The sequence below is a fragment of the Hippoglossus stenolepis genome, chromosome 6 (genome assembly GCF_022539355.2).
Source record: "Hippoglossus stenolepis isolate QCI-W04-F060 chromosome 6, HSTE1.2, whole genome shotgun sequence".
Classification (NCBI taxonomy): Eukaryota; Metazoa; Chordata; class Actinopteri; order Pleuronectiformes; family Pleuronectidae; genus Hippoglossus; species Hippoglossus stenolepis.
This window is the reverse complement of record NC_061488.1, coordinates 89,645-116,031: the sequence shown is the minus strand read 5'-3', so window position 1 is coordinate 116,031 and position 26,387 is coordinate 89,645. Positions and strand designations below refer to the sequence as shown.

At 40.5% G+C, this 26,387-nt stretch overlaps 1 protein-coding gene across 1 annotated transcript; it reads right to left on the bottom strand.

Moving 5' to 3' along the window:
* Window positions 1–625: 625 nt before the first annotated feature.
* Window positions 626–25,255, bottom strand: LOC118111028 (monocarboxylate transporter 1). The gene is made up of 5 exons (XM_035159289.2): window positions 25,202–25,255; window positions 19,072–19,413; window positions 8,270–8,413; window positions 4,244–5,059; window positions 626–3,626 (listed from the first exon to the last, which is right to left on the bottom strand). The coding sequence occupies exons 2-5, from the start codon at window positions 19,286–19,288 to the stop codon at window positions 3,334–3,336; spliced, it is 1,470 nt and encodes a 489-aa protein (XP_035015180.1). The 5' UTR covers window positions 19,289–19,413; window positions 25,202–25,255; the 3' UTR covers window positions 626–3,333.
* Window positions 25,256–26,387: the final 1,132 nt, after the last annotated feature.

Genomic DNA, 26,387 nt, shown 5'->3' with positions numbered 1-26,387 from the left:
TTGATAATTTATATCATATAAAATATGTAATTTATATCGTTTCAAATCATGGGGGGAGAGGGGGGGGGAGCTGGCTCATTAGCATTTAAAGGAACAAGCACTCAAAACAGGTCGCTCTGTGGAGGGCTGTTTTATACAGGGTAAAAAGCTGTTTGAAATGATCCTTGTGGTATTTTGACCAAAGTATGTTACAGACATTTCATTAAGACCCCAAGGAACCATATCAACTTGTGGTCAAATGGGCATGCTATGTCCCCTTTAAGTACAAAAAGACAAACTACAAAGTGCTACATGTAAGTGCAAATATTTGGGGGGGAATATAAACACCAGAGTTGATGATGGTTATCACACATCATCTTCTTAACTAAGCTTTAGTCTGAAGAGAAGTGTCTTCAGTCTGGAGGAAGATAGACTTTGTGTCCTGATGTCCATGTGGAGCTGGTTCCACCGTTTAGGAGCCAGGACAGGAAACAGTCGTGATGTTGTTGAGTGACAGCTGTCCCTCGCAGTGAGGGAGCAAGCTGATTGGCCGATGCAGAGCGGAGTGGACGGGCTGGGGTGTAACGTTTGACTGGTGAGGGTCAAGAAGAACAATTTTTCTACAGAACAAAACAAATGTGATAAGTTTTGCTTTAAAAACGGTTTATTCTCTCATTCATCTTATCACGTCACACATACAAAGATAAAAACATCTAATGCAAATAAAAGAAAATGTTATTTTCCAGAAAGTTAATACATTGATTTATTCTTATTTAAAACAAAAATGTGCTGAGGCTAAGTACAGTACCATTTAAAAAAAAAAAAAACTGCAATAGAAAGACTAAGTTTTTTTATGTAATGTTTTTGTTCTAGTCCTTCACTACTTTGTTCAGTCACACTTCTCAAAGGCAAAAAATAAGTGATTGATTTTGTCAATTTTGAAATGGAGTAACTTAAAATATACCTGTCATGTAATACGTGTCAGCATATTTCAGTTTGTCTGCAAATAATTTTTCTTTTCTTATTTCTACTGAAACATTGACGTGTTCATCCTCTATTTCAGATTGTACTAAAGAGACGAGTGAGAACTTCAGGTAGAAGCAGAATGAAACAAATATCCAACTTTACCAAAAAACAGACGCGTGTTAACATCCAAACAACATTTAGGACGACTTACCTCCTGTAAGTCATTGGTTTTAAAAAGGAATAAATTTGGACATGTATGCTTAGAACAGCTTTCAAAATAATCAAAGGTATTTTACTGTACAGTCTTCTCAATGTCGTCATTTTACACTTTGACAGAAAATCTTTCAGTGTGAAAAATCCTGCTCCACTAAAAAAAACCTTCTCATTAGATCATGATTGTTTTCAGATTATAAAGAATAACACCACTCATATTCTATGTGTTTTCAAGCTTTTGGAATGAGAATATTACATAAACAGTAAAGTGGATTATCTGGGTTGAGTTGGAAATTTGTTTATTATCTGATATTATATATTTTATATAAAATTTTAAAAATGAAATAACTTGACAATGTAAATTGTTATCAGTTGCAGAGCCCTACTGGTTTGCAGGATCCGTTAATTGTTGGTCTTTTCAATGAATGTGTTGACAATAATAAAAATGTACTAAAAAGTAAAAATAATGATCCTTTCTTTAAAAGCATTCCAAAATTCATTCTATCATTTTTCAACATTGTTCAAGACAAATGTTTTTGAACAATTAAACATTTAAGTTTAGAACAAATAATGAATTGTTTAAAACCTCCATATATTTTGTTTGTTTGTTCTGGCTGGTTCTTCAAGTCCAAGACGCGCTTCAATAAAACTGATCACTAATCAATAACCATCGACTTGTCTGTGATTAATTTTAAGCAACAACATTGCTCTGATATGACGCACAGTTTAGATATTAATGTGCTGAGAGTGCAGTTTCTGAAATGATGAAACCAGGCTTCAGTTTAAACTGCACACACACACACACACACATGCCCACACGCCCACATGCACACACACACACACACACACACACACACACACACACACACACACGCGCACGCACGCACGCACACATGCGTACACACATGATTTTTTTGAAATTATGCAAAAATTTAATTTCGCTTGATCCCTGCGTTTCAAAACATGTGTGAACTGTTGTGTGTTGTTCAGCATCATTGGAGTTTGTCTCGAGGTTTGTCCCCACACAACTGATTCGGTCTGTGGTGGTAGCACAGGTGCTTGTGCACGTAGTCCACGTGCAACAGAGACTGAGAGACAGATGCATGAACAAGAGATAGAAAGAAGTTCTCGTGTGTGAACTGCATTGATGCCACTCACAGGTTCATACACAGCTGCGGCTGGAACTCTGACATCTGATCGTCTATGTGGACGTTAACTTTAAGGACGATAGAGACGATAGAGCGAGGTAGAGACGAAGCGAGCATCAGATCAGCTCAACAAGGAATCAACATAGAAAACACATAGAAATCTTTTATGTTACTTTGAGAAATGTACATTTTTTAATTGTTCATGATGAAAATGCTGATCTCAAAAAAACATGATCTGATCCAAACGTTTATCAGTTTTGTGTCTGTGTTCCAAGCGAGTGCACACACACACGCACACACACACACGCACGCACGCACGCACACGCACGCACACGCACACACACGCACACGCACACGCACACGCACACACGCACACGCCTGATCCTCGCTCCTGATTCCTACATCGGTTTTCAACTTTCTCACTTTTCTACATCTTTGTATTTTTAAACGTTTCTGAGTTTTTCTGCGTCATATACTTGACTGAAGGTTAAAATTATCGCTGCTGTTCTGTTAATGAAATAATAAACTTCTTGAAGTTATTTTTTAGTCTGACACGTGAGCAGAACCTGAGACCACGAGTCCCTTGTTGGATATGTGGTCTCAGAGTTGCAGGAAATGTACATGAACAATGCAGTATCTGATCATACTGCAAAAATACAACTGTTGGCAGAGTGGAGGACGAGTGATTAGTGAGAAGACCCTGAGAGTAAAGTCCTCATTAGTTGACTGGGTTATTTTATAACTGGTGTTAACATGGTGCGGAGGACTTGAGTTTACTGAAGGCACGTTTGATACCAAAACTAAACGGTATCAACGCAGTGAAACGACGGGTGCCAGCTTTAAGCTTCACATCACAGCAGCAGGTCTCAGGTTTGAATCCTTTAAGTGTTTCTATGGCTTTAGGCTTGTTCACTATATAAAGACAGTGTGCGGTTGTACTGAGTAACTGCAACTAATGTATGTGTGAAGTGTGAAGTGTGCAAAGCCGTGTGTGCGTCCTTCACCAGTCTGTTTGTTTTTTCTTTTTTTACACTGTGTCCTCATCCATTTTGGCCACTTCCTCCAATCTGATGGCGCCTGGCACGTTGCTTTCCTCGCCCGCCTCCTCATCTGATTTGGATGGAGAGGGAGGGGCCAGCATGGCAGTGCGCTCCTCTTTGGGCTCGTCTCGTTCTCGCCTCTCCTCCTCTTTCTTCTCTCGATCCAGCAGGTGGTAATTGATGCCCATTCCCACAAAGAGCATCACGCTGGCGATTATGAGGATGATGCCACAGGTTATGTAGGTGTAGTCATAGTGTTGATAGTAGTTATAGAAAGTACCTGGAGGTGGAGAAGAGACAGAGACACAACTCAGTTTTAACAAAGTTCAAATGATGATCTGGATTAATATTCTTTAAAACAATTAAATAAATATAAATAAATAAAATAAAAAAAGGCAAAACACAAATAAAAACAAAATAAGTCCTTTTATCTTTCAAATCAGTTTCTGGTGACAAAACCCATGAACAGCAACATAAAGTTGTTATTAATCTTATTTGTGTTATTCTTCAAGTAAAAAATTAAAACCAGTCCAGTAATTAGTAAATGAATGATAATGAAAGTAATTTTTTCATTACAGACCTTATTTTTGAATTAATCCTACAGAGTTTCTGCAGCTTTCAACAAGTATGATTAGTATGAGTAAAATTCAAGATCTATGATACGAAGGAACATCAGAGTCAGAATCACTGACACTTCATTATAACTCTTACTATATAAGAGCTGAGAAAGCAAATTGTCTGTCAAACTTCAGACAAAGAACAGTATCATAGTCTTTACACAGACGAGCTCAGTGAACTGAGATCAGCACGGGAATACGGAATGGAGCGGAAATACGACAGTTGGTGAATGCACGCATTCGCCCTACGGACAGCCTAAATGCATGCTGGGTATCTTACCTGTGAGCGGCGGGCCAAGCAGCACCGGTGCACACTCCACTATAGTGACAAGACCCACGGCTGAAGAAAACCTCTGAGGCCCCACCAGGTCCATCAGTGTCTCAAACAACACTGCACTCAGCCAGCCAAATGCAAAACCAAAGAAGATGGCGTACACCACAAATCCAGTATAGTCCACCGACAGTGGCGCCAGCACGTGACAAACACCGTTGTAAAGGACAGCACCTGCAAAGAAATACTGCACCCTCGGCCGGATCCACCTGGTGTTAGCCAGCAGGCCCATGGAGGGTCGGGCAAACATGTCTACAAAGGCCAGCACTGACAGAAGGAAGGCTGCCTTTTCTTTGCTGATGTCTTTACTCTTGGCGTAATTAGAGAGGAAGACGAGCGGAGCAAAGAGACCGAAGAACATAACAAAGTTTCCCATCAGGTACAACAGGAACCCGCGGTGTTTGAACAGCGTCAGGTCAATGAAGGAGTTGATGGTTTGCAGGAATGTCTTCTTCTGCTGTGGCTGTACTGAATCCGATGCCTTGGCCTCGCCGGCTTCTGAGTCAAGCTTTGCGGGCTGAGGATTGGGTCTGAGGGGGCGCATAAGGGAACCGGCCACACAGCAGTTGAGCAAAAGTCCACCCAGGATCAGGAAGCTGCCTCTCCACCCAAACTCATCATAGAGCCAGGTGTTGAGAGGAGCCAGGGTGGACAGAAACACTGGGCTGCCTGCCATAGCAATGCCGTTGGCGATGGGCCGGCGCTTGTAGAAGTATGTTCCAATCATAGTGAGGGCTGGATTCAAGTTGAAGGCAAGTCCCAAACCTGGAGGAGGAAGAGGAAATATGTTAAGAGTTTAAAAATCACAGGAAAAGACAAATACACTACCGTTCAAAAGTTTGGGGTCACTTAGAAATTTCCTTATTTTTCAAAGAAAAGCACTGTTTTTTTCAATGAAGATAACATTAAATTAATCAGAAATACACTCTATACATTGTTAATGTGGTAAATGACTATTCTAGGTGGAAACGTCTGGTTTTTAATGAAATATCTACACAGGTGTATCGAGGCCCATTTCCAGCAACTATCACTCCAGTGTTCTAATGGTACATTGTGTTTGCTAATCGCCTTAGAAGACTAATGGATGATTAGAAAACCCTTGAAAACCCTTGTGCAATGATGTTAGCACAGCTGAAAACTGTTTTGCTGGTGAGAGAAGCTATAGAACTGGCCTTCCTTTGAGCTGGTTGAGTATCTGGAGCATCACATGTGTGGGTTCGATTATACTCTCAAAATGGCCAGAAAAAGAGAACTTTCATGTGAAACTCGCCAGTCTATTCTTGTTCTTAGAAATGAAGGCTATTCCAATGCGAGAAATTGCGAAGAAACTGAAAATTTCCTACAACGGTGTGTACTACTCCCTTCAGAGAACAGCACAAACGGGCTCTAACCAGAGTAGAAAGAGAAGTGGGAGGCCCCGGTGCACAACTCAGCAAGAAGACAAGTATATTAGAGTCTCTAGTTTGAGAAATAGACGCCTCACAGGTCCTCAACTGGCAGCTTCTTTAAATGGTACCCGCAAAACGCCAGTGTCAACGTCTACAGTGAAGAGGCGACTCCGGGATGCTGGCCTTCTAGGCAGAGTGGCAAAGAAAAAGCCATATCTGAGACTGGCCAATAAAAAGAAAAGATTGATATGGGCAAAAGAACACAGACATTGGACAGAGGAAGATTGGAAAAAAGTGTTATGGACAGACGAATCAAAGTTTGAGGTGTTTGGATCACACAGAAGAACATTTGTGAGACGCAGAACAGGTGAAAAGATGCTGGAAGAGTGCCTGACGCCATCTGTCAAGCATGGTGGAGGTAATGTGATGGTCTGGGGCTGCTGTGGTGCTGGTAAAGTGGGAGATTTGTACAAGGTAAAAGGGATTTTAAATAAGGAAGGCTATCACTCCATTTTGCAACGCCATGCCATACCCTGTGGACAGCGCTTGATTGGAGCCAGTTTCCTCCTACAACAGGACAATGACCCAAAGCACACCTCCACATTATGCAAGAACTATTTAGGGAAGAAGCAGGCAGCTGGTCTGCTGTCTGTAATGGAGTGGCCAGCGCAGTCACCAGATCTCAACCCCATTGAGCTGCTGTGGGAGCAGCTTGACCGTATGGTACGCAAGAAGTGCCCATCAAGCCAATCCAACTTGTGGGAGGGGCTTCAGGAAGCGGGGGGTGAAATTTCTACAGATTACCTCAACACATTAACAGCTAGAATGCCAAAGGTCTGCAATGCTGTAACTGCTGCAAATGGAACATTCTTTGACGAAAGCAAAGTTTGAAGAACAAAATTAATATTTCAAATAAATCATTATTTCTAACCTTGTCAATGTCTTGACTATATTTTTTATTCATTTTGCAACTCATTTGATAAATAAAAGTGTGAGTTTTCATGGAAAACACGAAATTGTCTGGGTGACCCCAAACTTTTGAACGGTAGTGTATCTCAAATATGAGTTGTTGCAAGTTCTTGTTGCTATGAAATAGATTTCAGAGTTTTCATGCCTTAATCCTAAATGTTGTTGTCTTATGGCTAATAAGAAATAAATTCTTCAATGAGTAGAAATTGTCTCCGGACATCTTCATTGCAGAAACGGACGAGAGGCCTTGGGAGACGCAGTTGGCCGATAACACCTTTCACAGACTTAGACATACTTGTCATACATTTTTTTATTTAATTTAAATTATAATTTCTTCATTCTCTTGTCTACCTCATTCTGACCTGCCTGTAACAACCGAATTTCCCCGGTCTGTGGATCAATAAAGTTTTATCTCATCTTATCAGTATGTGTAAACTTCAGGGTTAGGGTATCTCGCAGATTAAACAGTGCAGAAAAGGTGCATTAATGTTTATTCTTTTAGGTCAAGTTCCATATATTTGGTGGTTTTTGTGTTTTCTTCTCATTCAAAGTTATTACTTTTGTCAAGGAATTTTATTTCTATTCATTATGTATTTTTCATCACAGTGTGACTATAGAGGTGTGCATCTTCACGAGCCTCAAAATTTGTGCTTTAAAATTTACAAAATAACAGTTTCTATTAAAAAATCTGACTACAACAGTCGGTGTATAACAGTGGTCAGTGCTCTCCACACGGATTTGACTTCATTCAGTTTAGACTTGTGTGCTGCATCGTTAGTCTTTACTGTATCAGTGTGTCGCCCCCTGGCAGCATCAAGGTGCATTACTCCGCTGGTCAACATGAGATTCTTTTCTTGCATTACGCAGCATTTCACGTATACTAACAGCGTAGTCACATGTCCACAGACTGTAATTGGACAGTATTATGTGTACGACAAATTTAATCACAGAAAAGCTAATAAACAGTAAAAACTACAACTTTCCCGATTGTTTTGATAGGCAGAGCCACCATCTTAGATTTCTAATTTGGGGGTGGTGAGGTTCCTCTGACCTACTGAGTGAAATTTCAACTTGAGGCCCTAAACAAACTGAACAAGCTGGAGAGGAAGGTTCTGAGGTGGAGATGGAACTGGACTGTGTGGAGGACGATCTCTCTCTCTCTCTCTCTCTCTCTCTCTCTCTCTCTCTCTCTCTCTCTCTCTCTCTCTCTCTCTCTCTCTCTCTCTCTCTCTCTGAACACAGCTCCTCCAGTAAAACACTGAAAACTGAGGCTCAGGAAAGAACTGCTGCACATTCTATAAATGATAAAATAATGGATAAATTGCACAATAATACAACCTTGATCCCTACATCTATATGGTCCTTTTTTTGTATCGCCTTTTGTATATAGTATTATTTCTAGTTATTGTATATAGTATTTCTATTTTCATTCATATTTTTATTATTACAATGTTTTATCAAAATTATTTTACTGTAGCCACTAAATGTCATAATGATGAGTTGAACAAGTTCAAAGACAGGGGTGGTGTTATCTTATTATTTCTAACATGTTTTTATTATATCTTATATTTATATATTCAATTATTACATTTATGTCAGAGGTGGGTGAAATACTTACCTCCCACTACTCCTATGAAGAAGTAGAGCTGCCCCACAGTGTTGCAGAAAGAGGCTGCGACCAGTCCTGACCCTGACAGACAACCACCGACTATGATGATTGGTCGACTGCCGAATTTGTTCACAAGGATGCTGCTGATTGGGCCTGAAGAAGAAGAATGAAGAGAGGGATTAGAGGTTGAAATGTTGAGTTAGACCAGTGTTGAATTTTACTGCAACATGAACACAACAGTGAAAAACGCTGCTGTAATAAATTCATGGTGCGATCTTGAAGCGTCTTGTTTCACCCAATCAAAAGCCAAAAAAGATTTTCAGTTTGATCTCAGATGATTCAATGATAGTAAAAATAATAAACCTTAATTATGTAGCACGTCCCAAAACACATTTACAATGTGGTTTACAATAATATAAAGCACCACAACAAATCCTGTCATTTGGGATGCGATGACAAGGGAATTTTGGCATTATGCTTTAAAATGACAAAAAAATGTACCAATCAAAAGAGCAATTTTTCTGTAGATCAAATACTCAGTTTACAGAATTATCTTTGCTTCTTTATACAAAAAGCTGAAACAATTAGATGAATAATCAATAACTTGATCTTCAGATCAGTTTGAGGTGCAAAAATTTCAAATATTTGTTACTTGATATTTCACGAATCAAAATCTTAAATACTTAATAAGAATTAACTGAACTATTATTTTGTTAATATAATACTATAATACTTTTAATACGTGTCTGTGATTGGTCATATGCAGTAAACCCCGTCCCTTTTATGTACACGCGCTCATATTTAGAGTGGGAAAACTTGACTTTAAGTTTAAAGGGTGAGGGTTAGACCACCGAGCCTGACTGTGTTTGTCAGGTTAGGTTCAGCTAAATAACTGAAAGATATTCTGGGTATGTTAAACTCTTCTTAGTACAGGCCCCTGATCTGATTGTTTTCATCATGAATTATTCTTTGATAAATCTGTGAAAATGTTAAAGACATATCTCTCAATGTTAAAGAAAGATAAATACAAATTCCTGGATCTGCGGCTAAATTAAAAAAAAATCTTTTGCCAAGTTTACTGGAAATCTGTTCAGTAGTTTATGTGTAATTTTGCTAAAAAGTAAACAAATAAATGGACAGACAGACACGGGTCAGAACAGAGTCTCATTAGTGGAGATAATAAAAATATCAGCAGGTAATCTAAGATTAAAATGTCACACACACACACAAATATATATATATATGTTGGCTTTATGAACGCTGTTGTTTCTGCAAATACAATCTTGTTACATCAGGTTGCCATTTTAACCAGCAGATGGTGCTATTAGGGTCAAAGTAAGAGCGGGACAATGAGTGATTGTGTAACAGCAGAACAGAGGAAGGGAGGGGGAGGAAAGGTGAGGTATGGGTGAGGGGGGCAGGACACGCAACAGAGCAGCTTGTTCCTGGAAAAGTTGCACACACACACGATACATGACACACAACAATGAGGGTAAAAGCGTTTGAATACGTAGTTAAGACCAAAGCAGTGTTGTGCTGGTGGAAGGTTATTAAATTATAAATTATTTGATTATTAATTATCAATTAGTAAATGAGCAGTAAATCAACAGTGAGCATTTGGACTTTTTGGGAGGAGGCAGCATTTGGGTTTGAAAATACTGATGGATATTTTACAAAATTATAAAAATATGTAAATACATATAATCAAATTAAAGAGTTTTCTTATACAGTGGTCCCAGTAAGTACACAAATTACATGTATGTATAAAATGAACAGTATAAAATGAACAGTAGAGAGAAGAGAGGAGGAGGAGGGAGAGGAGGAGGAAGGCCACGTGTCTCAGTTTGCGTGTCAGTGTCAGAATGAATGGGCTTTCACATGAAACCAGGCTGACACTGCTCTGCTGGATGTGAATACAAAGTACAGGCTGCACAATCTTTATAGTGTGTCTGTGTGAGAGATGATTGTTCCTCATGTGTGGAACAATTTATTAGTTCGTTGTACACTGTGCAACGACAATAAAAGGATTCTATTCTAGTTAGTTATTCGACCAAAAAACAATACAATTTTAAGGTCTTGACTTTCTATGTAAAGTGCCCTGAGATAATGTATATTATGATTTTGCACTATACAAATAAAGTTGAATTGAATTGAATCATGCTTCGCTCCGACTGTGATGCCTTTGTCCTTGACACTTGGTCGCTGACCATATACACCAGGGGGCGCTCTGGATGCACTAATCCCCAAAGCCTCACGTGTCTGACACCTTGTTTTTGTGTTGTATGCTGCCCTATTCAGGGTGGTGGGTTTCTCTGCAGGAGACACTGAACGCACCACTCTGCGATTCTTTTAGCAGCTTCAATGTGAACAAAAGGGAACCTACAAGGTCGGCAAAGAAAACGCATCCACTCAGCATTCACATGGAAAAATCAGCAGTGCTGCGTGTTTAAACACAAAGAGCTCAATGAGAAGTGTCGTCGCAGATATTATACAACCACATTATTCCCTCCTCCCTCCATCATTTACTTTCTTTCTGTCTGTGAAAGAAGGAGGAGAGACCTTCCCTCAGCTTTACACCAACAAAACGTCCACAAGTGAGCGAGCGCATGGGTTAAACTATTCCTTTGTCTAATTTTAGCAGCAATACTTTTAGTAAAACATTTTATTGATGTTTTGTTGGTCAACAGATGAAGCAGAGCTGATGTCGTGGCAGCTGATCGTGGACTATCATCACAACAAGACTTCATCATATACAACATGTCTCCTCACATCTTCTACCATCACTGACAGGAACTCCTCAGTTCCTCTGCTCCTTCATCTCCATCAGACATTATGTATAAACACTTTAAACATGAAGTTACAAACTGGTTCTTCTCATGTAGTGAATCCTGTTGTTGTGTTGATGTGTTCAGTTCCATCAGCATCTGTTGGACTTGTGTCCTGGGAGAGGATCCTCACATGTGACTGAGCTTTATTCACTGATCACTAAGTTTCTATTTGACTCTTGTTGAGTTAAGAACAGAGGAAGTTGCTCCTTGTTAACATCTATGAGACAAACTGGGAATGTGAGCTGTAAAATAAAGAAGCGATTGATGACACACACACACACACACACACACACACACACACACACACACACACACACACACACACACACACACACACACACACACACACTTCATTGAGACACTGACAGTCAGTGACCGCGCTGTGCTACACACAGACACACAACAACACACAAAAAGGAGCATGTTGCTGTTTGTAATTCCAGATTAGGATTAGGTGAATTAGGAAATGACTAGCCAATTCAATTTTATAAACCTCTTATAGATCTTTTCCAGGACTTCTTACCCGACACAGACAATGGTATTTCTTCCTCTGCTGAATCTCCACTGTTATATTTAAGTTAGGACACTGTAACACAAAGGTCTGACTCTCCTCATGAAGATACACAAAACAGATGTTGAACCATGGCAGTCATCTGTGTTTGTTCGTTTCTGTATCACATCGTCGACTTTGTTTTGCTGTAGAGATTTTGAGCAGCTCTGAGCAGCAGAACAAGAATGTGGGGGTGTGTAGTGGAAATGATCTCACCAGTCCTCATCTCTCGAGGCTACATCAGCACTACAAACAGTTAGCAGCTGAATGTAAAACATCCAGGGCTGAGTTAATCAAAAAAGTTAGATTTCAATAATATTATTATATATATATATATATATATATATATATATAGAGAGAGAGAGAGAGAGAGAGAGAGAGAGAGAGAGAGAGAGAGAGAGAGAGAGAGAGTGTTATAGTATTAATAAACCTATTAATAAGCAAACGAGAGGAACATCCATTTCCAAGAGATATATGATTTTTCGACTTCTGCAGGATGGACAATTTATAGTCAGGGCTCCTGACTAACTTTTTAAGTTGTTTGCACTGGTGTGCACAAGGTTTGATTTCCAATCAATCAATCAAATCTTATTAGTATAGCCCATATTCACAAATCCCAGTTTGTCTCATAGGCTTCAACAAGGTGAGACGTCCTCTGTCCTTAACCCTCAACAAGAGTCAAACTACTAAAACCTTTAACAGGTAAAGAAGGTAGAAACCTCAGAGACACACGTGAGGATCCGTCTCCCAGGACGGACACAAGTGAACAGATGTCACGTGGAACAGAGAACATCAGAGAGATCAGAGTATTTACAGCTTTGATTAGAATAAACACTTTGTAGCTGAAGGTCAATGAACTGATGGATTATTGTCAGTAATGGTCGAGTATCTGAGGAGACATATTGTATATTAAGCTGTTTTGTTGTAATCATAGTCCACGGTCAGCTGCCACCTCGATCGAGGTCCACCACCACTACGATTGCCAACACGACACAGGATCCGCCATTATTATCAGGATCAGCCAGCACGACAACACTCAGACTCTGACACATTACAAACCAACTGCTGCTTCTGCTTCGATCCTGAAGCAGCAGCACTAATCATTTTGAATCAGTCATGGAAACCTTGTATTCACACTTTTTGTCGACACTGTTTGACATTTTCTGCCTTGTTCACCTCTTCTCTCATCTGTGCTTCACTGTCCATGTGTCAGTGTGTGAGTGTAAACTCCACAGAGGAGATGAGGAAGTGACTCAATCAAATACAGAAACACACCAGCTAAATGTTTGGCACCAGCTGAGACCAAGGGAAATGTTACATCGCACTTCACTGATTTTTCATCAGATGTGCAACGCCCATGGTTTTAAGAACAAAAACTATTTGTGTTATAAAAAGATGATATCTTTTAAATTGAAGTCCCCCACACAGTATTCATTTACCGTGGGTACAATCCCTTTAACCACAGGACACTGGAGAAGCTTCAAAATAAAAGGGTTTTAATAAATGTACTTAGGACTATTTGATTATTTATATTAATACATTTTTATAGATTGTGGAATCAGTGACATCTTTTAAATCACTGTCTGTTCTTCCTCTTCCTAGTTCACACTGTTAACCACAGTAAAGAAATACTTGAGGTTTTTTTTTCTTCTGTAAAAGTAAGTGTGTGTACGTGCGATGGCGCATGTGTAACCAGTGAGTCATTTACTTGTAAACCCTAGTACTTCCCTCATGCTACAGTACAAGCAGGTATAATGCTTGAAAAGAGTGAATTGTGAGACAGGATTAAAAAACTTGTGTGTGTATATATATATATGTATATATACATATATATATATGGGAGAAAATGAAACTACTTCAACATCTGGCTTTAGTTATGTAACTTCACTCCTCCCCCCTGCTCCTCACTCGGCAGTTCCCTCTTCTAAATGCCGACTGAATACAAGTGCAGGCTGGCACGCAGCTCTGAAGGGGATGAATGAGTAAGTGGAAGGAACAGACTCCATTTTTAGATACAAAGATTTGAGCTGAGGACACGGACAAATGGACACAGAGAGACAGACGGCGAGAGAGAGAAACAGAGAGTGAACACGAAAGGCCACTGTTGCAGCAGTGAAAAGTAAAATGGTTCAGTCTGAGAAAAAACTGGTTGTTTTTAAACATCCAAGTTTCAGGTTTGGTTGAAATCAGTTTGAAAGGTTGAGGTTTATTTGCTTTTGTACAGACACATGTTCTCCTAATATACCTCACTGGCTTGGTTTTTCCTCTAGCGCCACCTTCGGGACAACTATTTGATGGACTGTAACTTGGTACAAATATTCTTGGCCCCAATGACATTCCCACGACTATTTATCATTAATGAATCTGCAGATTGTTAACGCCACCATGGAGGTAATGTTTTTCACCCGGGTCCATTTTGTTTGTTTATTTGTGAGAGATAAGATACGATAAGACGAGATAAGATAATTCTTTATTAACCCCACAGTAGATACATTTGCTCTGTTGCATATATACACTGTGAGTATATACAGTGGAACAGATAGCATGTTATTCAGTAAACAGAAACTACTGGACAGAACCATGAAACAGTGGAAGGGTTTTTTATTGTTCAGAGAAGAACTCATTAAATTTTGTCATGGATCCTGATCAGGGGACGAATCCAGACCAACCTCTGACATTAGTCCAGTGATGCTTGGTTTAACTGCTCAGTGGCTGTATTTTAACATGAGAAAGAAATGAGTACATGTACAGGAATACTCCAGTTCACATACAGCACATACATCAGCTTCTGTGAGGACAGATGTATTCCAACACGCACCAGGGTGAGTTACAACAACGACAAGCCCTGGTTCACAGCAAAACTCAAACAGCTTCGTTTGGAGAAAGAGGTGGCCTTCAAGACTGGGGACAAGGATAGGTTCAGACTGGCTAAATACTCGTTTGGCAAGGAGATTAAGGAGGCCAAACGACAGTATTCAAAGAAGCTGGAACAACAATTTGCAGCCAACGACTCCTCGTCAGTCTGGAAAGGCCTTCGGGTGATCACCGGCTGCAAAACCAAATCCCCCCACTCTGTGGAAGACCTTCAACTTGCAAACGACCTGAATGAGTTCTACTGCAGATTCGACAGACAATGGACCAGTTCTACCCTACCCCACATTCTGAACCCCCACAGCTATCACACCTCTTCTTCCCAGCCTGGACAAAGACACTTCCCCCACAAAATGGTCCCAGACTGCCCCTCCCCCATCACACCTCTCTCCATTCAGGAGAGAGATGTCAACAAACTACTGAAGAGACTGAACCCCGCAAGGCAGCTGGACCAGACGCTGTCTCCCTCCACACTCAGGTACTGTGCGGACCAGCTGTCTCCAGTGTTCACGGACATCTTCAACACCTCACTGGCTGAATGCGTGGTACCTGCCTGCCTCAAAACATCCACCATCATCCCCCTTCCCAAAAGCAGAGGATCACAGACCTTAATGACTACAGACCAGTCGCCCTGACCTCTGTAGTAATGAAGACCTTTGGCCCTCGTGCTGACCCACCTCAAGGCCATAACCAACCACCTCCTCGCCCCACTGCAGTTTGCCTACAGAGCCAACAGGTCTGTAGACGATGCAGTCAACATGGGACTCCACTTCATCCTCCAGCACCTTGACTCCCCCGGCACCTACGCCAGGATCCTGTTTGTGGACTTCAGCTCCGCATTCAACACTATCGCCCCAGCTCTTCTCCGAGACAAGCTGACACAGCTGAGCGTGCCTGAGCCCACCTGCAGGTGGATCACTGACTTCCTGACAGACAGGAAGCAGCGCGTGAGGCTGGGCAAACTTGTCTCTGAGCCCCGGACCATCAGCACTGGAGCCCCACAAGGTTGTGTGCTCTCCCTCTACTCTTCTCCTCTACACCAACAACTGCATCTCCAGCCACCCCTCTGTCAAACTCCTGAAGTTTGCAGACGACACAACCCTAATTGGATTAATCTCCAATGGGGACGAGGCCATACAGAGAGGAAGTTGACAGCCTGGCTTCCTGGTGCAGCCAGAACTTCCTGGAGCTGAACGCTTCGAAAACTGTAGAGATGATAGCAGACTTCAGGAGGAGCCCAGCCCAAACCGCCCCCCTCACCATGTGCGACTCCCCAGTTAAAACAGTGGAGTCTTTCAGATTCCTGGGGACTATAATTGCACAGGACCTGAGGTGGGCTGAGAACATCACCACCATCACCAAGAAGGCCCAGCAGAGGATGTTCTTCCTCGGCAACTGAAGAAATTCAACATGCCGCAGAAAGTGATGGTCGAGTTCTACACGGCCATCATTGAGTCCATCCTCACTGCATCAATCACCCTCGTTCGCTGCCTCCACTGCCAAGGACAAGGGCAGACTGCAGCGGATCATTCGGTCAGCTGAGAAGGTCATCGACTGTGACCTGCCGGCCTCTCCTACACCTGTTCCACTCCAGGACCAGGAAGAGAGCAGGCAAGATCATTGCTGATCCTTCCCATCCCGGCCACCACCTATTCCAGAGACTCCCATCTGGAAAAGGTTCCGGGCCATCAAGACCAAAACCTCGCGCCACCTGAACAGTTTTTCCCCATGGCAGTGGGGCTCACAAACAAGCCCCTGCATCACACTGACTCTGCCCCCCACATAACTTATAACTTATATATTGTTGGCACTATCCGGAACCAATCACTGCACCTTAGCACCGCACGTGCCTATTGTTTTTTCTGTATATATTGTTGTTTTATGTCCGATTTGTTGTTATGTCCAAAGGCACCAACCACACCAAGGCAATTTCCTGTATATGTAAATATACTTGGCAATAAAAAGAATTCTGATTCTGAGGAATACTCCAGTTCACATACAGAGACAGCTTTCAGGTTACATGCTTAAAAACTACAATTTGAGATCATAGGTTGTTGATATTGACGAATCCAGTGGGGGATCCCCCTATGTGTTCACAAATCGAGTTCTCCTAATTTCCTAGAGACTTTATACTAGGAGGCCGGGTGGAGAAAGTCCACAGAAACTGCGGGGTTCTGACATTTGGGTTCACACATGCACCTCGGAGGATCTGCACAGTTCAGTGCATGACTGAAAGCAGCTTGAGAGATATGAAGGGCAGCAGGGGAAAAGAGCGAGAGAGTGAAAGGAGAGAAAAAATGGCTTCTGTTTGTTTTGGGTTTGCTTCAGTGAAGGGTGAATAAGGAGTAGATGGTGATGTTCATGCTCAACAAACCGTCATTGAGAAACCAAGTTTCATTCAAACAAGACTTTCCAAGTTCTCCTTCAAGGCAACGAGACGCTACAACCAAGCCCCACCTGAGCAACAATTTGAGAACGAGCTGAAGTTCATTCTACAGTGTTAAACTACATTATTTGTAAAATTAACCCTAACCCTAAACACATAACACTGCCTGATCTAATAAGTTGTTCTCTGAGGTTGTTTTAGTGTCAGAATCACATCATGAACACATTCTTGTGAGTCCAGAAGTCCCATGACACTGTGTCTGTATAGGCCAGCTTTAGATGTGTTCCTCATGACACGTTTAATATATAAATTTAACAGACTGGGAATCTGCAAATATCAGTTACTAAAAGCGTAGACTACTCTCCTCGGACATTTAGACTATTTTCATAAAAAACGTCTCTTCGCCCCCAGTGACTAGGCAGAGCTCAAACAGTTCTGCAAAGAGGAGTGAAGGAAAAATCCATCTATAAAACTAATATTAAAGTTAAACATCTGCTTCAGTCATTTTTCATGAAGAAATTTCCAACACTCACATTGTTTGTCTTAAATTTGAAAAACCTTTGAGGTTTTTGTTGATGGGACCAAACAAGCATTTTCAGGACTTAACCTTTGGCTTCAGGATATGGTGAAGAAAATTGTATAAAAAACAACAATGTATTAATTATTTAAGAAAATAGTAATATGTACTTGCAGCCATATAGCAATACAATTAGGGTTAGGGTCAATCAATCATTAATTAATCAATCATTAATCAATCATTAATCCTAAATTAGTTATACTATTAAAAAAATGCTGTAAACGAGAAACAGAAAGGTTTGTGAAAGCTCCCAGTCAGAAGCGATAAGAACTGACCAACAGTCGAGTGATGAGCTACAAACCAGTGCTTTGAGACGTTCTGAAACAACAGGTCTGATCCCGAGGTTCCACCTCACAACTTACATGAGGAAAAAGATCTGTTGTTTATGTCTTGCTGCCAAATTCCACAGGGCAACATCAGAGCTCAGGTTGAGTCCATGTCTCTGCAGGGGGGGATGATTACATATATTCACTACTTTTAAATGACACTGGAATGTTAACATGCATAAACTAACTTGTTTGTCAGTGGCCAGTGAGAAACTGCAGTGTGTATATATTTGCAACATTACACTGTTTATCTCTCATTACTCTACACTGAGAGTTCACTATTGTGAAGAAACATTTTGCACAAATATAACTGAGAATAGAATCCCACAATGCTGAGACGCATGACAGAGTCCATGTTCTAAAGAAAATGAACCAAAGAGAAATGCTACTTATCAGCAAAACAACAACAACAACAACACCAACAAGCTGGTTGAGTTTAGACTTTAAATCCCTCATGTTGGGTTAAAGCAACTTCTATAAATAAAGCACTTGAACTAACCCAATTAGCCTCAACTAAAGCACATTAAACAGAATGCGTCTCAGTGAATTCAGAGAAATACAATGTACACCTACAAGGAAAACATTCACAATAAGTTCAGTGACCTACTGGCTAAACTCTGGGGTAGACGGCCCCCAATATAACAGCTGATTTACTATGTTTGCATTTAACAACATCGAAAATCTAGAAAAAGTGGCTAAAAGAATAGTGAGCATGGTGAACATGGTGGCTCGGTTCCTTTTCAACTCTGGTACCTAATGAAAAAAAGGGAACTAGAGGGGCACTCAGAGAGTACCTGCTTCTCCCGGATCGTTTATCTGGATCGATTCCAACATGTAATGAGTTCTTTCTTTTGTCATGTCCCATCCCCCACCCATGGACATCTTTTGAGTAGTTTTTTCATAAACTGCTAACAAACAGACAAACAAACAATTGCAGATGAAAACAGAACCTCCTTGGTGGAGGTGATTAGCGCCACCTACTGGCATCACAAGGGTACATTTAATGGACAAAATTCGGTCATAGTGACAAAACGTCCGTAGCTGTGTAGAAAAGCCCAAGTGTCTGCCCCTCTTATGAGCAGCTACTCTGAAGAGCAAAAACCTCTCTGTCCACATGTTAAAAACGTGTCTGCTGTTTGCAACATTTAATAAAATGATGGATGTTTTTTTTAATCACAAAGATTTTGCTGCTTGTCTCCACAATAAGGAGTGACACATGTGTTCTCTGAAACACTACACAAACAATTAATTCAAACTCACACACACCACTCACCTCCAGCATACATGACAGCCAGCATGATGGACGAGATCCAGGACACCTGACTTGGTGTGGCATCGAAGATGACCTCTATCTCTTTGAAGAACACTGTGATGGACTTGGGGAAGGCATAGGAGAAGCCAATGGAGATGAAGGCTCCCACCACCACCGCCCAGCCCCAGCCACCTTCAGGGGGGGTGTATCCCACAGGACCACCAACCGCTGAGGGCATGTCTGCTCACAATGAAGACAAAGATGACGAAGATGAAGAAGTCGAATGTTACTGTCGGTGGACCGCTGAGGTTCAGAGGATTAGAGAAGGTTGAACCAGCTGAACTGGGATCAGCATTCAAAAACCTGTGGGGGGGACAGAGCAGAAAGCTGGTTAAAATCAACACAGATGGTCAGTGACAGAGATAAACACATACTATCCTAGGTCTTGGCATTTTCACTGGCTGTAAAATGAAATGTGTAGAAAGGAGGCATGTGTAAGGAATGAGGGAGGACAGGAGTCAAGAGGTGGAGAAGACCGACACAGAAAAGTATGCAAGGACCAATCTTCTATGAAGAAACTGCTGAACTTATTTCCACTAAACTTGGTGGAAGGTTGGGACTTGGGCCAAGAAATAACTTGTTGTGAAGACTACTGCTAAGGATTTTTAAATGGCTGCCTAAACTGCAGCTATGGATGTTCCACACCGTCTAGATCCATTGTTTCTGTGCAAACAAATGAGTCGGAGAAACAAAAAACAAAACCACTAAGTACAGTCCACATAAAGTTAATAATTTTCCTATTGAAAAGTGTGCATTTACTCAAGGTATCATTCAAAAGCTGTTTCCAGACTGCACTGAACTCAGGAGATTGTGTGCACTTTCTCTGGAGGAGGTTCATGTGTGAAAACAATTGTCTGAGTGAGGGCCTCCGGATATCTACAGACTTTTTCCACATGTCCCCCAAGTACAAAGTCATCAGAAAGTCTGCAGAATCTGAACCACATTCTCTGGACTTCATCCCCAAGTCATGTCTGAAAACGTCGTGAGTCGAGTCCTGATATCAGTACTGAAAATAAAGTAGGAAAAACATTTTTCACATCAGGCATTTTGACCTGCCGGGGTAGAAAAACACAAAGAAAGACTCAGTTTTCTTCAAGTGTCCAAGAAAGAATAAAGCCAGGACGCACAATACTAAGACTCGGGGATTAACCCTAAATGTTAAATGTTATTAAGAAGGTCACATCTGCATTTTTCCTTATCTGACATGTCTGAACATCTTTGGTGGAAAAGGCCTATGGTCACAGGTTCTTCACTGAATGCATCCATCTAAATGTCCTCTTTTCCATTTAGGCCACACATGACCAAGCTATTTATAGCCAGCAGCTCTCTGACATCAACTCTGCTACTGTTTTGGGCCATTTGCCATTAAAAGCCTTTAAATAGAAACTGTATAGTTATACTATAGTAACATGTCCCTCAGTTGATCCCCTAAGGGGAAATTCGATTTAGACACAACAGCACAAACAGTAGCAGCACAAATGTAGAAGAATCCCAAAAATTAAATAAGAAATAAATATAAATATAAAGCCATACAGACTATTTATATTCATGCATTATGTCAGTGCAATAAGGTTTCTAAAATTTAAAATGATACTGTACATGTGCAATATGGGACACAGACCAGTTATAGAAACTGTGCTATATTTTGGAAGAAAAGCAGAGTAATGGTATCTTAATGACAACAGGCAGAAAAATGAGGTGCCAATGACCTAATTGATTAAATCCCTCATCATTGATCACATGTGTCATAAGTGGCACAAAAATCCAGACAAAATAACATCATACAAAGCATTAAAACAAAACCCATTCATTTATTCAGATAAATGAAAAATTGTTGTATTTGTGTTTTCTTTTTAATAATAGTTATACATAATACATTTTATGAAACTGTACAAAATCCGACCTCAATCACATTTCTTTGTCATAAATGTTTGATGACATCTTAGGAATCAGACAATTTGGTGTTTAGCCTTGACAAATAGGTGTGACTTGGGTAATTCTGTGGCGTCACTGATGTGTGATAAGTGAGAGTTACCACATCACTGCTTTCAGTGCTATTTCAAGCTCAAAAGGAGGACGACTCTAAAACACCACCATGATTAACCCTGTGTAGTGTTTTTCTGGGTTAACTGGTAAATCACCTTTTTCATTTTTGATGTTGCGTCAGTTCCTTTGAGACCAAATCTTCAAGGAATTGAAAACAACTGTAGTTTTGAGTTCTTATGTAATCACCACCATTATGTAATCCTTCTGACTAACCAACTAAGGCCCACCTGATATTAACATGTGTTTTTTGTGATCCGATCTCAAATGGTCAGCTCTGAGTTCAGGTGTGAACGCACTCAGATCAGTTACAGATCTGATCACACCAGACCACATTGTGGGCCACATGTGTCCACATTCTTTTAACAGTGCAACGATCCTGGGCCACATATGAAGGACGTCCTCCTCAGCTGACGGCTCTGTGCCACTGCAGTTTCACTACGAATCAAACATATTTATCTCTTCTCATTGATTTGTTTGTAACCACCGACACAATATCAACACTGATCAGCACATAAAGATCCATACTTTAAACATTAAACTGGTCAAATATTTATTCAACAGCTGTAACGGCTGTGCCGGTAGTGAATGACTGATCTATGACAGAGAAAGGGCTGCACATAGATTCACTGCATCAATGTGTTTAAGAACGGTTGAATGGCACAAATGAACTGTAAAGCTATTTGATTGACATCAAGACTAGATCAGATCTATATAAATACAAAAACAGATGAAAATGTAAACCTGTTGGTGGAGGTAAAATATTTTACCTGACTTAGACAGCGTGAGGCTAACTTTAACTGAATCAACCAGCAGGCTGCTGCTGATAAAATCAATGCCCGTCTAGTAGAAATTAGTATTTAGTTTAGGAGCTGTGTCTGTGTGTGTGTGTGTGTGTGTGTGTGTGTGTGTGTGTGTGTGTGTGTGTGTGTGTGTGTGTGTGTGTGTGTGTGTGTGTGTGTGTGTGTGTGTGTAAGTAGGACATCTCCCAAATGAGTTCTCAATGAGGCTATTCATCCTTCAGTAACAAACCCTCTCTGTACCAAACTGTGTGGAGGAGCTGGAGTTACCTGAAATACTTGTGTGTGGGAGAGCCCTGTGACATAGCCAACTGCCACATCTACATATACTAATATATATCAGTTGTTTGAGCTCTGGTGATAACCTCACCCTAACATTAGCCCACTGCAAGTGTTAAAGCCAATTTACCCAGCAGCCTCTCTGCCAATAAAAAAAAGAAAAGAAAAGTCTTCCTGAGAAATTTTGAAATGTTCCTTTGGGATTCAGATGCCTGTAAATGAAAGAGGCCTCCATGTTCCACATCTGGTTCTATTTGTTACATTCCGTCTTAATCAGTACCACACTTCCTTGAACACACAACACACAGTAGAAAAGAACGGCAACACACACGGCTGATGTGTCTCCTCTCATTGGCTGTCTCTTACTCAGAATCTCAGGCTCAAACAACTTTCCTTGTTTTCTCAGCAAAATCTCCTCATTTAGACAAAAATCTATAAACAACCTCTGAGTGGAAAAATGTGATTTAAAGCTGAAGTCATAAAATCATGACTCAGATAGCAGAGTTCACTCAGCTGCCCACAGTTATTCTATGGATATCTGCCAAATAGTAGTAGAATAGGAAAGGAACAAGTCAGCTTTGCTTTTTTGAAGGCGTAGAATTTGAACTTTTCCTGGTATGGCCTCGTCAGTGAAAAAACATGAATAGATAAATAAATATTAGATTTTAAAAATAAATCTTGCACAATGAGGTAAGTGAAGACTTAATTGTCAGAGATTGTTAATTTTGGAGCAGCAGTTGTAACCTGATGAGGCAAATCCTGAGAGCAGAGATGTGTATTTTAAAGTAGTAAATGTGACCCTTTTAAACCAATATCCTACATGTCTGAAAGGTTTTTAATAAATCTGCTCCGACACTATTGATGCTTAACTGAGGGAAAGATTTGACTGTCAGTCCCACACAGACGTCAGAAGCTTCATGCACTCACCAACACCAACTTCAACCTGACACCAGGTTATAACCGCAAGAATCTAGCAAGCTCACAGGTGATCAAGCGGCTCCATCACCTGGTGGCGCAGGCGCTGGTTATCCAGATGACTTAAGGTTTAACTCTGCTTTTTTCTCATGAAGCTGGTTCACTTGTTACCAGGGTAAATCACCACGGCAACTGATGCTGAACTGATAACTTGCTCTCTAGCAGCTAAGTTCATGATAACATCAAAACCTATCAACAACTAAACTACTGACCAATCAGATAACTGGAAAAAGCCGAGTGATGATCTACAGGATCCTGACAGGGACAAAAGAGTAGAGTGTAATGTTTTTCTATTCCAGACTTTTAATGTGTCCTCTCCGGATTTAAATTAGAGTTGATTACAATATATAAAAACATTAAACTATTATAATTTCATTATATATTAGTATTATATTACAGTTTTCCTGTTTTATAGTATCAGTGCAGATCATAACAACATGAGGAGAAATCAAATTTGATCAAAAATGATCCACACATTGTTTGATATTTCGCATTAAATGAAGGGATTAGGATAAATGAACATTTTAGTCAGACTGAGCTCATCACACATGAACGACTTCTCTCTGCGTTAACAGAACAAACACTGTGATGTCACTTTAACTTTTTATTTAAGTCAAATGTTTATAAAGTTTGTTCATCATCAGACAAAAAAATACAATACTCAGTAATAACCTGACTCTGTTCATTTTTAGTTTATCTTTAGTCTTATAATTTTAAGACTTAATTATTTACGTTTCGCTTTGTTCAACGTCCCAGGTCCCGTCTTTCTATAAGTTGTCCTGCCTCCGTAACTAGAAAAAAGTTTTACTTTAAGAGAAGATTGTCTGGTTACACACATGTACTAATAGACAACTAGTGTCTCTGGTTGATTTAGGACGATGGGGGGGCTGGGAGGCAGCACATGTGGCTGTCGTGTGATCTTTCTATTGAGCACTGGCCCTCAAAGTGCCAGCATGTGAAACTCATTCAGCACAGCGCAGAATAGATAACACATTAGACCACGGTCAAATGCACGGCTACACCAACTGGAAATCACAGTGATTGGCTCAAGATCACCTCTGTCTCCATTCCGGGTTGACCTCACTGCCATGGATGGATTAATGGGTCTGCACAAACCCTTTGATTTAATTGACTTTGCAACAAAAAATATTACATTTCACAACATGCATTCTTTGGCCAAGGGCCCGTGTCACGTCCTGTCTTTTTGGGGCCCTTGGCCAAAGAATGCATGTTGTGAAATGTAATATTTTTTGTTGCAAAGTCAATTAAATCAAAAAATGTTGGCAGCAAAGACACAGACAAAAAAAAGAGATACATGATGAACACACTTACGCAAAAACAACTATAAATTTGTACAAAAACATGAAATTTGCCAAAAGGACGACAGCACTACACAAAAGTACACAAATTATCCAAATGGAGATGCTAATAGTGAGGAGATGACTGGTGCAGTCTGCATCTAACTAAACTTTACCAGACTTAACTAAGCTTAATTCAACTTAACTAGACTTATTCATGAGACTGTGTATATGATCACACCCCCCTTCACTAAGAGACAACAAAAGTGGCACCAACAGCACAACTCTAAAGTGACAACAGCAGGATGAGACACAAATTAACACTATGAGATACACAATGATCACAAAAGGAAACACAATGACCACATAGGGGGACACACAATGACCAGAACAGAGATCATATAATTGAGTCCTAAGAGGAGCTGAATCATTTATCGTGTGTCCTTTGTGTCAGTGTCCATCTCCGGGGTAACGGGCTGCGGACCGGGAGCATCACGGTGAATCAAACCGGGTCGTTCGGTCCCTGTCATTTCTTAATGTATCTTAATACGTTTACCTTCACGTGTATTAATATTTAAATGAAGCGGCAGCTGAACATGAAGCTAATAACGGAGGCGCGAGCTCATTAAACTGATCATTGAGCGCGAGCCTCTGTGTTGACGCAGCACGCGCCGGAACGTTCACTCAGTCACTCACCGGCTCGTCGGTGTTCGGCTTCCTCCGGTGAGGACTCGGTACGGCGTCCTCCGGTGATGGCTCGGGAGGACTCGGTCTTCCTCGGTGAAGATTCGCGTCTCCGGTGAGGACTCGGTACGGCGTCCTCCGGTGATGGCTCCGGTGAGGACTCGGTTCGGCTTCCTCCGGTGAAGATTCGGTTCGGCTTCCTCCGGTGAGGATTCGGTTCGGCGTCCTCCGGTGATGGCTCCGGTGAGGACTCGGTACGGCGTCCTCCGGTAAGGACTCGGTTCGGCTTCCTCCGGTGAGGACTCGGTTCGGGGTAAATGGTTCTGGGTCGTGACGGCGGCTCCACGTGAACCCGCAGCTCAGAGAACCCCGCACACACAGTGAACTCCTGTGTGTGAGGATGAACCTTCACTGACGCGCATGCGCACAGCAGTGTGAGGAGAGAAGGGCACGCGCAGATCAAGTTAGATTCAAATTGAAGACAAAAGACAATTTAATTTCAATTGAATAAATGTATTTATTATTAACATGACTGACTGAAAACATTAAATTCTCATTATGATGAGAAATTCTCTCATATTGGCTTTTATATTATATTATATTAATTATATTTAGCTATATTATATTATGTTATGTTGTATTATATTATATTATATTATATTATATTATATTATATTATATTATATTATATTATATTATATTTTATTTTATTATGTTATATTTTATTATGTTATATTTTATTATGTTATGTTATGTTATATAATCTAATATTATTTTATGTTATGTTATGTCATATTTTATTATATCACATTATATTATATTATATTCTGTTATGTTGTATTAAATTATATTATATTATGTTATGTTGTATTATATTATGTTATGTTATGTTATATTATATTATATTATACACACAAGGGGCTTGTTCATTTCAAAACACCATCACCGTCATCACAGCACTGTATGATGTGTTTTTTAGTAAATGCCCATAATTGTTGTGCTTCTAACTACAAGTTGTACAACAAAACCCCAATGCAACACAATAAATGTGGGATGGTAATGTTATCAATGTATCAACATGTGGAACATAAATAGGAGAAAGTTGAATGTCTGTGGACATGAGGAGGAACTCAAAACTCTGAGCCTCAGAGCTGCAGTTAAATCAACAGTTCACAGGAACAAAGTCGTTGTTGGGAAA